The sequence below is a fragment of the Heterodontus francisci genome, chromosome 4, assembly GCF_036365525.1.
Source record: "Heterodontus francisci isolate sHetFra1 chromosome 4, sHetFra1.hap1, whole genome shotgun sequence".
Taxonomy (NCBI): Eukaryota; Metazoa; Chordata; class Chondrichthyes; order Heterodontiformes; family Heterodontidae; genus Heterodontus; species Heterodontus francisci.
Window position 1 is genome coordinate 136,608,890 of NC_090374.1, and position 14,512 is coordinate 136,623,401.

General features: G+C 42.6%; 1 protein-coding gene across 6 annotated transcripts in view; it reads left to right on the forward strand.

The window, feature by feature from the left end:
* The window catches only part of smarca2 (SWI/SNF related, matrix associated, actin dependent regulator of chromatin, subfamily a, member 2), a 211,363-nt gene that overhangs the window by 114,690 nt on the left and 82,161 nt on the right, over window positions 1–14,512 (forward strand). For all 6 annotated transcript variants that reach the window (XM_068030208.1, XM_068030207.1, XM_068030205.1 and 3 more), the window contains 3 exons: window positions 3,722–3,808; window positions 5,098–5,144; window positions 6,912–7,078. In XM_068030208.1, coding sequence (XP_067886309.1) covers window positions 3,722–3,808; window positions 5,098–5,144; window positions 6,912–7,078 — 301 coding nt within the window. The remainder of the gene's footprint in view (window positions 1–3,721; window positions 3,809–5,097; window positions 5,145–6,911; window positions 7,079–14,512) is intronic.

Below are 14,512 nucleotides of genomic sequence, written 5' to 3' on the forward strand. Positions count from 1 at the left end.
GATTCACTTGACCCACCTCATTCCCCAGAACCAGATCCAGCAATGTCTCCTTCATCGTTGTACTGGAAATATACAGATGTAGAAAATTTTCCTGAACACACTCTAGAAATTCTTGCCCCTCTCTGCCTTTTACACTATTACGATCCAAGTCTCTATTAGGATAATTAAAGTCCCACATTATAATTACTCTATAGTTCTTGCACGTCTCTGTAATTTCCTTGTAAATTTGTCCCCCTATATCCTTCCCACTAGTTGGTGGCCTATAGAATACCCCCAGCAATGTTGTTACTTATCTCTAACCAAATAGATTCTGTCCTTGACCCCGCTAGGGCATCCTCTCTCTCCAGCACTGTAATGTTCACCTTAATCAATACAGCTACCTCTCCTCCTTTCTTTCTTTCCCTATCTTTCCCGAACTCCTTGTATCCAGGAATATTTAGTACCCAATCCTGCCCTTTTTTGAGCCAGGTCTCCGTTATCACCACGGTATCATTTTCACATGGCTATCTGCGCCTGCAGCCACACTCCTATGAATGCACAGTAAACCTAATATGCCAGGCCATGAGGGTACAGATTGTGATGGAATACAATTCTGCTGCTGGCCCACAGTGCCCAGTTTTCAGCTGCTGGTTCTGTTCTGAATCTTCCCCTATTTAGCACAGTGGTAGTACCACCCAATATGATGGAGGGTGTCCTCAATGTGAAGATGGAATTTCGTCACCACAAGGACTGTGCAGTAGTCACTCTTACAAGACAGTCATGGATAGATACATCTGCAGTAGCTACATTGGTGAGGACAAAGTCAAATAGGGTTTTCCTTCGGATTCGTTCTTATCACCTACCGCAGGCCCAGTCTGGGAGATATGTCTGTCAGAACTTCATCAGCTCTGTCTGTAGTGATGCTACCAATGGACGTTGAAGTCCTCCAGCCAGAGTACATTCTGTGCCCTTGCTCTCATGCTTCCTTCCAAGCATGAAAGAGTACTAATTCATCAGATGAGCGATGGCGATGGATGGTAATGAGCAGGAGGTTTGTTTGCCTATGTTTGACTTGATGCCATGAGATTTCATGGGGTCGGGAAGTAATGTTGAGGACTCCCCAGGGCCACTCTTTCCTGACTGTATACTACTGTGCCGCCACCTCTGGTGAGTCTGCCAGTGGAACAGGATATATCCAGCGATGGTGATGGAGGAGTCTGGGACCTTGGCTGAAAGGTTATGATTCTGTGAATATAATTGTGAGGTTGTTGCTTGACTAGTCTGTGTGACATCTCCCAATTTTGGCGCAAGTTCCCAGATGTTAGCCAGGAGGACTTTGCAGGGTCAGCTGGCTGGATGTATCTTTGTCATGTCTGGTGCCTAAGTGGATATCGGATGGTCCATCTGGTTTTATTTTCATTCAACCTTTTCATAGTGATTTAATACAACTAAGTGGCTTGCCAGACCATTTCAGAGGGCAGTTAAAAGTAGAACCAGCTGCTTGGGTGGGATTTGAACCCCTGTTTCTGGATCATTAGTCCAGGCCTCTGGATTATTAGTCCAGTAACATAACCACTGTGGTCCTGTACCTATATGGTACTGTGTGTACTTGCATGACAGCAGTCTGAGCTTCCACTGCAGCACCCAGATATTGGGTTGCTTCTACTTATGTTGCAATGGAAGCTGAGACATTGGCCATCAGATGGAGTTGGCCAACACTTCCAAACTGGAAAAGATGGGCTCCAAACTCTGCACAAGGCCTTGTGAAAAGTTGGTGCCAGACTCCTCCATGCTCCTTGACATGCACTCAAGTGTCTGGCAGTCCTATTAATGCGCCAAACATTTCATTGTACGTACCCGTCAGCCACCTTCAGTAGCCTGCCCCGTAGTAGTGCTCATCTGAGTCCTCTGCAGTAGGACTCCTGTATGACCTCGTCATTTGACAAGCTGGCACCTGCACTTCCCTTGTCCCCTTCCCTGGCTGCACGCCACTTATGCCTCTTGACAACCACATGCAGATCCCACCTCTAAGCTCTCCTCTAATTTGCATGCACAGTCAGAATCTGAGCTGGTGGCTGTGGGCGTAAGATCAAGTGATGGTGTTTCTTCATCGTCACTGTCTAGCTCTTCCTGTTGCTCTTTCACCACTGCCTAACCAGGTGGCAGCTCTGGGTATCGGAAAAGAAAAGGGCACAAGGGTAGGTTATGGTGAGGGGACGGGACGGAAAGTAAGAGGTCCATACTCATACCATCTGCAGCTCGAAAATCAGAAGAGATTATGGGATATGGGGAAATGGGATGTGAGCTGGAGAATTAGTTATGAGAATGTCGCCATCTTGTATGATTTCAGCTCCATTGCTGACCATGGCCTCGGCAGTGGACACTCCAGTGATGTTAGACACTGTCGTCTTCTTCGGGGTAAGGACATGCAGGTGTGCCTGCCCCCAGCCAGCTAGCACCTGCTGCCTCCGGTTGTCCGCTGCCTTTTCCTGCAAACAAGAGGGAAGTGTGCCAGTGAGTGTGGTGCAATGTGTTTGAGTAATGCTGCGGTCATGGTTGAATAGCTGACAATGTATGTAAGTTATGAGTGTGGAGGTTGCAGCAGTGCTAAGTGTGTGAGGGTAAGGTAAAGCTATGAATGTTATGTCTGAGTCTTGATTGATAGAGATTGTTGGTAGTTGAGTGAAGGCGTGCTACGTTGAGCAGTGTCTGAGACTAGTGGTGCAGTTGGTGAGATATGGCATTTGAAGATGCATTCACTGACCTTGACCACACGTGTGAGGTCATTGAACTTCTTGCGGCACTGCATCTAGGCTCTCAGGGCTTGACTGTTGGCATTGGCAGCAACGGCTGTTTGCTCCCACTGTCTTCTGAGAGTTTGTCTGGAGGGCCTTATCGCCCCCAGTGGATAGAACATATCGCTCTCCTCAATCAAGGACTCCAGTGCAGTATTGGAAAATCATTGGATCTGCTCTCTCCCACGTTGTGCCATTATGGAGTGTTTCCCACGTCAGAATTAGTTGCAAAATGATTTCCAGCACCTGCTGCAGTCACAGCGCACCTCTCCCTTAAGGGATGCAGGCTGACTTTAAGTAGTGCTAGCCTCTCTCGATTTTGAGCCTCTTGCTGAAATGTGTAGCTGCTCAATAGAGTGGTTAGCGCTGGGTGCATGCTGCAATCGCCTTACTTAGCAGGCAGCATGAAGTTGAATGCTGCCTGCATCGGAAGCAGGGGGCTTAGGTTAACCTTGCATTGCAATTCCTGTGCCCATTTTTGGGGGCTATCGAATTTAGCTGCCATTAGTATGAGAGATGGATGGATTCTGTTTCAATCCATATGCTTCAATTTCCACATTTCTTCTAACATAAATATTTGGACAAAGCAATTAAAATGTGTGAATAGTCACTTGATCAGCTGAGTTAATATTGCAAATTGGTTCACACTCTTCTACTATGTGGTTAAAGTAGCAAACCTGATAACTTGTTAGTTTCTTTACATGTATATTTGCTGTGATGCTCTCCGTGTACCTCTAGTGCACTATTGAGGGTTGTCCCACAATGCACTAACTCCTCCTGCAGGGACAAGGTCATGTAGCCACTTTTCAAACTCAGGGCTGAGAGTTGATCCTTACACAAATCAAATACTGTAATCTTTTAATACTCATGTATGTTCATTGGTCATGTGGGAGTGATCCCTATATGTCATCTTGTTTATGTTTAAAATTCCTTCTGTTTCTCTCCAGGGTAAAGGTGGCGCTAAAACCCTCATGAATACCATAATGCAGCTCAGAAAAATTTGCAACCATCCTTTTATGTTTCAGCACATAGAGGTAAGTTCCCAATACCACCTAACCAGAAATACAAAGTTATTCATTTTCTACAAACTAACACTAAAGCTTCCAATAAGTTGGGCTTAAATATTATTGCTGGAACCCACAGTAGATGGCAGAAAAGATAAATGTAGCTTAGACTCAATTGACTTGGAAGATTTGGAGGCTGTTATAGAATCATAGAATGATACAGCACAGAAAGATGCCATTCGGCCTATTATGCCTATGCTTCCTCTTTGGTAGAGGTATCCAATTAGTCCCAGACTCCTGCTTATTCCCCATAACCCTGTATTTTTTCCCTTCATGTACTAATTGAATTCTCTTGAATATAACTATTGAATCTGCTTCCACCACCCTTTCAGGCAGTACATTTCAGAACACAACAACTCACTATGTAAAAAATAAAAGGTTTCCTCATGTTACCTCTGATTCTTTTGCCAATAACCTTAAATCTATGTCCTCTGGCTACCACCAGCCCTTCTTCCACTGGTAATTTCTCCTTAGTTATTCTATCAAAACTATTCATGACGATTTATCTTTGTAAACCTTAATTGTAACACATTACTATTTTATATTGAGTTTATTTTCAGAACAGATCATAGATCAACTTAGCATTAGCAGCGTTAAGTTTTCTTTCAGTGATCTTTCCAAGATCTTAAATAGGCCATCCAAGTCTATTCTGTGTATAGAGCAAGGCTTGAAAACAACATGTATTGTATTTAGACAAGCTGTTTATTTATTTCACTAACTTTGTGCATGTCCCTTCCTGTCATCAGTTAAACAGTAAAGTGCATTTGTTTTTACAAAGTGATTATTGACAACGCAACCAGCCGCTGACGTCATCAGACTGCGCCAATCAGCGCGCATGCGCAGATTGGCTCCTACTCTCTGCGCATGCGCTGCATTCGGCTTTGCCAGGACTGGTTGGTGCATGCACAGATGACGTTATCACATAACGTGGGGAGGGGCTGGGGGGAACAGGGAGAGAGCGGGGGTGGGGGAAGCGTGGAGAGTGCAGCCAAAGACCTTGGTGGTGCTTTTTGGAAATGTTTTGATGTGCCAGACTAATGAAAGAACAATGCCACCCCCCACCCCCACCCCGCCAGCTCCCCCTAATATTGTATAACACTTATATGCTGCTTCCTTTTGTCCTAATAATTTCTTTCACTCCTTTCTAAGTGATTGAATATTTTGTAATTATTTTTAGGTTTAATGTTCTTCATCTATTTAAAAAAAAGTCCTTAATCATTGCACATAACTGCAGTGACAATTTTGCCTTCCTTTTACAGGAATCTTTTGCTGAACACTTGGGTTATAATGGAGGGCTAATCACTGGGTAAGTGGTACAACTTGCCTTCCTTTTACAGATTTTGAAAGCTGTGAGTTAACTCCAAATTTTGAGTTAAATTCAAGGTGGCATTGATGCTTTTGTGTATAACAGGTGGGCCAGTTTTGGGTTGTTTGTACTGCATGTACAAACTTCAATGAATTTTACCATTGAGCTAAAAAGTATGTGGCGAATATCTTCTCCTTCATCATCCATATTACTATCATTATATCATTTGATGGGGAGAGAAAAAGTACAAGGCTGCTCATTTTTACTGTGTTCCTTTTTTTCTATGGGTGGTGGAGGAAAACTAAGAATACTTAAAAGGAAACAGCATTTTAACAATTCAATTGAAGCATTCAAAAGGGAATTACAGTTATATGAAAAGGAAGAATGTGCAGGGTTTTGGGGAGAAGGCAGGGGAATGGAATTGAAGGGATTGCTCTTTTGGAGAGCCAGTGTGGACACGATGGGCCAAATGGCCTCCTTCTGCACTGTAACGATTCCGTGAAAAGTTTTCTCAGCACCTGTTTTTCTAAAAATTTTAACTATTCATTTTTTAATTGTGTGGATGACCATCAAATCCCATAATCTTTTGTTTGAAGTAAGGGAGTGGATCACTTTTAGGTAAAGTTGGGAGTAATGCATTTGCTTATATCAGAATTTGACTTTGCACCTTTTATTGCATCATGTAATAATTAGGGAAGACTGGTTTCAATATTAAAATTTCCTTAATTGTATAGTATTATGCCTTGTCATTTTGCAGTAAAAGCAAGATGAATCACCAGTGTTTTTTTTTTCATTCATGGGATGTGGGCATCGCTGGCCAGGCAGCATTTATTACCAATCCCTAATTGCCCTTGAGAAGGTGGTGGTGAGCTGCCTTCTTGAACCGCTGCAGTCCATGTGGGGTAGGTATACCCACAGTGCTGTTAGGAAGGGAGTTCCAGGATTTTGACCCAGCGACAGTGAAGGAATGGCGATATAGTTCCAAGTCAGGATGGTGTGTGACTTGGAGGGGAACTTGCAGATGGTGGTGTTCCCATGCATTTCCTGCTCTTGTCCTTCTAGTTGGTAGAGGTCACAGGTTTGGAAGGTGCTGTCTAAGGAGCCTTGGTGCGTTGCTGCACTGCATGTTGTAGATGGTACACACTGCTGCCACTGTGTGTCGGTTGTGAAGGGAGTGAATGTTTGTGGATGGGGTGCCAATCAAGCGGGCTACTTTGTCCTGGATGGTGTCGAGCTACTTGAGCTGCACCCATCCAGGCAAGTGGAGAGTATTCCATCACACTCCTGACTTGTGCCTTGTAGATGGTGGACAGGCTTTGGGGAGTCAGGAGATGAGTTACTCGCCTCAGGATTCCTAGCCTCTCACTTGCTCTTGTAGCCACGGTATTTATATGGCTACTCCAGTTCAGTTTCTGGTCAATGGTAGCCCCTAGGATTTTGTTAGTGGGGGATTCAGCAATGGTAATGCCATTGAATGTCAAGGGGAGAGTCCAGTGTCTATGGTAACTTATAGTTGATGTCATTTTCTTGAAATATGTTCAGTAGAATATGTTGCAATAATTGAGAAAAATGGTTTGAGATTTATTATCCTATTTATTATAGCTCATTGTTTTACGTCATAACAAAATTTGGTACCGCTGCCCATCCTGTTTGACATAATATGTCTTAATTCTGATTAAATGTTGGATAAATAAATGTTTGAAGCAATAGCATTTGTTTAACCATGCAACATTTTAATATGCTGATGCTTCCATTATTTCCATTTAGTCCTGATCTATATCGAGCTTCAGGAAAATTTGAATTATTGGACCGTATTTTGCCAAAATTAAAAGTTTCTAATCACCGAGTACTGCTGTTCTGCCAGATGACCTCACTGATGACCATTATGGAAGACTATTTTGCATTCAGAAGTTTTCCATACTTGCGACTTGATGGTATGTTCCAATCATACAGGAACTTGGCTGCAATCTCAATTACACTAATAGAGCCTTGCTATTACAATTAAAGCCATTATGAGCTGATTTATGTGCAAGTGTACGGAGAGCAAATCCAGTAGGAACTGGTAGACAATGGGTATGATGCAGTTCAGTTTGCATTTAATGAAAATTATTAATTTTGTAGCTGGGTGAAATTACACATTTAGTGCTTGGTGGCATCAGATTTATAAATTGGGCATCATTATTTTTAAACCTATAAAATTCTAACAGGACTAGACAGGCTAGATGCAGGGAGGATGTTCCCGATGGCAGGGGAGTCCAGAATCAGGAGTCACAGTCTCAGGATATGGGGTATGTCATTCAGAACTGAGATGAGGAGAAATTTCTTCACTCAGAGGGTGGTGAACCTGTGGAATTCTCTACCGCAGAAGGCAGTGGAGTCCAAATCATAAAATATATTCAAGAAGGAGATAGATATATTAATGCCAAAGGGATCGAGGGATATGGGGAGAAAGCGGGAACAGGGGAATTAGCGGGAATTAAGACGATCCGTCATCTTTTTTGAATGGCGGAGCAGGCCCAAAGGGCCAAGTGGCCTACTCCTGCTCCTATTTTCTATGTTAATTTAAAACCAAATTTTCCCATATGCTGCTAGAACTCTGAGTTCATTGTTGGGCTGCGTTTTCATTCGTTAATGAATGATGGTTTTTAATCTAACATTTTTCACCAAGTGTAAAGTATTTCCTAAACTGGGATGCCTGTAGAAATTGTACTGACTGATCATCTGTTTCATATTTTTGATCAAATGATGAGGCATTCTTTCAAAATTCTGGTTGTCCAATAGAAATACATACTGGAAAACTAATTCAATATTTCAGTGTGTGTTGAATGTTCTCCAACTAGTTCTTGAGCCAGAATCCACAGGACAAACTCACTATTGGTTATAAATTGATTACCTACTGACCTTACGTATTCATTTGGACATTCATGTTGTTATACTTCAGAAAGCTTTGTTGTTGAAAGATTATGCTGGAGCCAATCTTTACTCAGTCTTGCATTTTATTTTACAAAGTAAAATGATTATAGATGGGATTTTATGCTCCCCCCCCCCCCATCCCCCACCAACCTGAGGCGGGGTGTGGGGGGACACAGTATTGTGACGGGTGGCTGGAGGATGGCGGAGGGCCCATCGCCAAATGATCTTCCCGGGCATAGGCCAATGACTGCCTTCCCGCCCAGAGGCCAATTGAGGCCCGTAGGTGGCCTATTAACAATCAATTAAAGGCCTCTTCCCACTGCTGCTAGGATCTTAACGGGGGGGGGGCCTCTGCCATGCGGGGAGGTCGCCTTGTAACAAGGGATGGGGGTCCCCCCCCCCCGGGATTCACAACCACCCCTTCGCTGGGGCCTTCCAGACTGACCCCGATGACCCCACCTCACCTACCTCTTCTCCGGTGTTCCAATGCTGGGCCTGGGTCCGAGGCCTCTGCAGTACTGGTAGTGCCCATAGCTCCAGTTGGCATTGCTGAGTTGCCAGCCCTCTGATTTGGCTGGCAGCTCATGGAGGCAGGATCCCTGTCTTTAAAGGGACAGGGATCCCGGCTCATGATTCTTTGATTTAAAAAGACAGGAGGATCGCTCCGGGGAGGGGAGAGGGGGTGCGAAAAGGCGGACACGGGATCCCCCCCGCCATTTTCGGCCTGGTGCTGGGAGCCCCGCCTCCTACACAAAATCCAGACTTACAAACATGTAGCTCCTCATTCAAACCTTCAGCAGTCTCAGTAATCTTCTCCTAATATGTGCTCAAGTAAGAGCCTAATTAACATCCTCCACCTACATATTATTAAACAATTGATATACAATTAACAGATTCCCTTCTTTCACTTAGACTTTAATTTAGAGTTTAACATGCACAAACAACATTTCAAAATAAATTCCATATTCTGTGCAAAGCATTACATTGCGAGTTGCTCTTCCTCTAGGACCCCTAATAATTTCTTTGTACTAGCTTTTCTTTTTGTAAGAGAGAGCTTTTCTGTTTGAAAAACAGTCAGATAGCTGATGATCTACCCATTTAAGTTTGGAGATTTCCTTTCTTTCCACCATTTGTTTCAATGCAGCAAGGTCAATTCGTAGTCTTTTCTCAGTCACGATTTTTGTAGAGTGTACATTATCCCACTAGGAGCATACGAAATAGGAGTCAGAGTAGGCCATTCGGCCCCTCGAGCCTGCTCCGCCATTCAACCAGATCATGGCTGATCTTCTACCTCAATGCCATATTCTCACACTATCCCCATTTCCCTTGATATCTTTAATATCTAGTATTATTAATAACGATTATCTACATAACATTCAATGGATATCCTATCTTCAGTATGCCCCTCGTACAGAATTAAATTCTATCTGCCACCTGTCCGCCCACTCCGCTAGCCTATCTATGTTCTGTTGCAGGCGGTTCATATCCTTGCTGTTTGCCACACCTCCAAATTTGGTGTCATCAGCAAATTTTTACTCTGCATTCCAAGATCCAAGTCATTTATGTATGTCAAAAAAAGCAGTGGTCCCAGCACTGACCCTTGGCGAACATCACTGTCTACCATCCTCCAGTCTGAAAAGCAACCATTTACCAAGACTTGCTGTTTTCTGTCCATAAGTCAATTTTTTTATCTAGTTGGACACTGAAGGCAGTTTGGGATTTCACCCATAGACCAATTGATAGGAACTATACCCTCCAACCATCTGAAGTGAATTCATTGCATGTACTGTCCATGCCAGGGCAGTTGTCAACTTGCACTCTGGTTGGTCAGCTAAGATTTTATGCAGCCTTTCATCAATAACTGTGTGATTCCTTTCACAGAGCCCATTGCTGAAAGGACTTTCAGCTGTAGTATTCATGACCATAAGTTCATATTTTCACACATATCTCTGAACTAGTCATTGGCAAATTCCCCTCCATTATTAGTCAGAAACTTGAGTGGGTGGCCCAAGTCCTGTCCTTATCTATTTCTGTGATTTTATCAATAATCACCTTTTTATCCTTGCTATGTATTGTAGAAAGACTGAATCTGGTTGCCAGTTCTATAAAATGTAGAATGAAAATATTTCTGTCTTTGTCCCATACCTTTAAATCCATGGCAACTACCTTGTTAAAGTCATGTGCCAATGGAAGGCTTGCAATAGGACATGACGGCGTCCTGCGATGCTTTTTACAAATTTCACACTTTTTACGAATCTCTGCTATTATCCCCGTATACTCTTCTTCAGTCACACCTGCATCCTTCAGCAGTGTTTTTAATCTTTTGAGAAGAAGGGTGAGCAAATTGGCTGTGTAACTTTAGGTCAATTTGCTTTTTTTCTGTCTGATTCTTACCACCTGATGCCATTAATACTTCTCTAACACTCTGACTAGAAACATCAGGTTTTGTTAAGGGGATACAATAATGCCCTGACTGGCTAAACTGCAAATTCACTGACTTTCCAAAAACAATTGCCTTATTGTGCTCCACATCAAGTTTCATTTGTGCCTTTTTCACAATTTTACTCAACAGTAAAAGTATCTCACCAGAGACTACATCATACTGATAAAGTGGCTTACTCCAGCTACTTTACATGAAATTACAACTCACTTTAATGACTTCAGTGTGTTGTCATCACCAAACCTAAAGCAAGTAGTACTTTTATACTCCTTAACCTTGCGGCAATCCTCATTACTGAGTGAATCCAAACAACATTTTAACCCCAATCTGCTCCACCTACTGTCAATGTGCGAGCACTATCTAACACAGTACAGTTGAATGAATCTGCAACAAACACATTCATCACAAGACTAAAACTTATTGTGAATAGTACAATTCATTCAGATTCATCATTATCTTGCTCTTTTTCCTCAGAATTCTTTGTGTCATGTGTTGTTTTGAGGACCCTGCCTCTCTGCTTTGGGCAGTCCATTGCATAATGATACTTTGAGTCACACCAGTAGCACCTATTAATTGTTCCTTGGGCCTTCCTGGGATTCATTCACCTATTATTGCTCTTGCAATTCTGTCTTCTGTTATAAATAGCCAGACCTGCTAAAGGTGCTTTCATCCTCATTCCTTCTGTCTTTAACTTTTCCATTGTACTGGTGCCTACATCCAGTATCTGGTCCATTTCGAAATCCAGCAATCATTAACGCCACATTCTTTTTGTTGCTGCAGAATATGCCATTTGTTCTACCAAGGCTGCAGGAAATGATTGTTCCCCCAGAATTTTTTTTAATGCAGCAGACATCTGATCCAACAGGGAGTGTTTCCAAGAACCGAAGCCCAGTTAGAACCAGGAGCCTGTCCATATGTGACACCCTAACACAATCTAGCAATTTAAATGCTTGCAATGAATCAGGGGTCTCTAAATTAAATTTCCTCAGTCTTCTGTACAGTCTGTTAAAAGTCCTTGGTCTATTCCTCCATTGAATAACCATCTGTATTCTGAAATCTATCAAAGTCTGGCCATGTCTCATAGGCATTTAATTGATTAGCTTTCTTGTAAATCTCACCCAAGAATTGTAACAGAAGATCCAAACTTTCATCAGTATCCGACTGACGAGCATCCAGTTCACAAAATACTTCACTTCTGATTTTACTTTTGGTAGGAAGTGATGATGCCAAGGCCATACCTTGTTTCTTCTCTGGTAGGGACGTAACCCGTGCCCAGATATCCACTCCATTCTTCCACTGGTCATATGGTTCAGACTCGGAGAACATCAGAGGGTGATCATACTCTGACAATTTGCACTTGCTTTCTGCCGTTTTCCACAATAGCCACTCGGATTTTAGTTTTCAATGTGAATTTTTTTCTTGGTTTCCAACCTTCAGCTTTTGGCAACCATCCTTTGCTACCATTTTATAGTCCAGAAAGCTTCTTATTGAAGGATTATGCTGGAGCCAATCTTTACTCAGTCTTGCGTTTATTTTACAAAGAATAAAGATTACAAACATGTAGCTGCTCACTTAAACCTTCACCAATTTCACTGTCTCCGTACAGTACTGAAGTAAGACCCCAAGTAACACCCTCCACCTGCATATAATTAAACAATTGATATACAATTAGTGCATGTTTCCAGTGTGATGCATTGGCACATCACTTTGTAAAACCACAGAGGGCACAGTTTACCCATATGATTTTCCACATAATGAGTTTTTCTCCCCATTGTTGGACAAATCACCAGAGGTACAAAACAAGTTTGATGCCTAACCAGTAGTTTGCTGGTTTGAGGAAACCATAGAAGAGGAGCAAATTGATTCCGTTTTAATTAGGGAGCAGAGCAGAAAAAATCTTAGTGATTTTCCTATAAACTTGCATGATTATCTTTTAACGATATTCCAAAGCTTAAAAAATGAACTTGCTGTTTATTCCCTTTGCTTAAAACTGTTGAATTACTTAAAAATGTCACTAAATTTCATGAGCAGTTTCCATCCTGTTGCTGGATTGGGTCAAATAAATCTAAAGATGTTTCTAGTTCAAATAAATGAGATGAGATTAGTGTAAGTATAGTTATAATGCATTGTACTTTGTTCTAATGTGTAAACTAAACCACAACCACTTTCGTGTAGCTGATTATCTGATTCCAGTGTTCATCGGGCCAGTACCTTTTTGTGTTAGTTAGGTCTACTAATATGGTATTTAATTACACTGAGAATGTTCAGTTGTACAAAGCATTCTCAAAATGGGCTATAATTTTCCATTTAAATTATCTCCGGTGAAAATTTGTTCCTAATCCAAATCTAGCACTTCAATAAAACTTCCCACTCCCTGCCACTGCATAGCTTTCTTTATTTGTGTGTGCATTGATGGGTGCACTGAGCATAGTCAGTTGAATATAAAGGTGGCTGGGAAAATAACAGCGTATTTAATGTTCATGTCGTTATTAGTGTGTTTTTTTTAAAAAAACAACACAGTATAAGCAACAAATTGAATGTATTACAGGTGCAAATTCAACTTGGAGGGTATGACATGGTAGCCGTTACTGCGACATGGCTGCAAGACGGTCAGGACAGGGAACTAAACACATCAGGTTATGAGGTCTGCAGGAAAGATGGGAAAATGGGAGAAGGGGATGAGTAGTCTTAGTGATTAAGGATGAAATCACTTCAGTGACAAGAGAGGATAGAATGAGAGGTAAGCAGGCAGTGGAGACTCTGGGTAGAGTTAAGAAATGGAAAAGGATTTAAGACAAGTGGGAGTTGGTGTATAGGCTCCCTGAAACGAGCTGTCAAGTGGTAGATTGTATAAATGCAGAGATTAGACAAGCATGTAGCAAAAGCAGAGTGGTTTTAATGGGGAGGTGCGTTAACTTTAATTTAGATTGGGATAAGCAGACTAGTCAGAAAGGTGAATTACTTGAGTGTGTCTGGGATAATTTTCTGCAATAATGGGTGGAATTTTATCTGCCAGCGGTGGGGCGGGGGGCAGACTCGGGTGTGCACTGTGGGGGTTAAAACCCTGAAAACGGACGCCATGTGGGGTACCCGACGTTCCCGCTACCCCACATTTAATGAGCTGCGTTTGCAAGCGAGCGGGAACTCCCTTAAAAGTGTCAGATATTTACATATGTTAAATACTAATTAAATAACAAATTAACCCTCTATACTGGCTTTAACAGCCAGCACACGGATTTGCTGAGCTGTATGGATCTCTCTAGGATGTACAAGGCGAGAGCACAGCAGGAAGTCACTGAGCATTGAAACTGGCATGCTAGAAAGCATTTAAACAGAAAAACTGAACAACTGCAGCCATGCCTATGGGAAAGGCTTGTACTCTAAGCACGAGTATTGAGAGTGTGATTTCCCTGATTTACAGGACTGAAACAACTTTTTGGAAGTTATTTGACTTGTCTTACGCCTTACTTAATTTGATGTAAACTTATTTGCTCTCCGCCTTCGCTGCAGAATGGGAACAGCTTATGCAGCCATTATATCGACCTCTGAAGAGGAACAGGAGGACCAGCAACGCCATCACAAGTAGCAGCAGGACCAGTGACACCAACAGCAGCTGCCTTCTCTGTGGCTACATGCTGCTCCACAGGACAGAAAGGAAGGATGCAGAGCGGCAGCTTGAAGGAGGTGATACCTCCCCCAAACAGAATGTACAGGCAGAGGCTCCGCTTCCTCGATGTGATTGAGCAATAGTGCCTCAGGAGGCTTAGGCTCTTGTGGCAACTTGTTGCTGACTTTTACAGCCTCTTGGAACAAGACCTCCTTCCAAGAGGGCCAGGTGAGCATGTGCTGTCAGTGGCCTTCAAGGTCACCACAGCCCTGAATCTCTTCGCCTCCGGCTCCTTTTCAGGCATAAACTGGGGATATCAGAATCTCTCAATCTGCAGCCCACAAGTCCATTTCCCAATTAACAGATGCCATGTTTGCAAAAACTGCCTAATATGTGCACCTTGACACT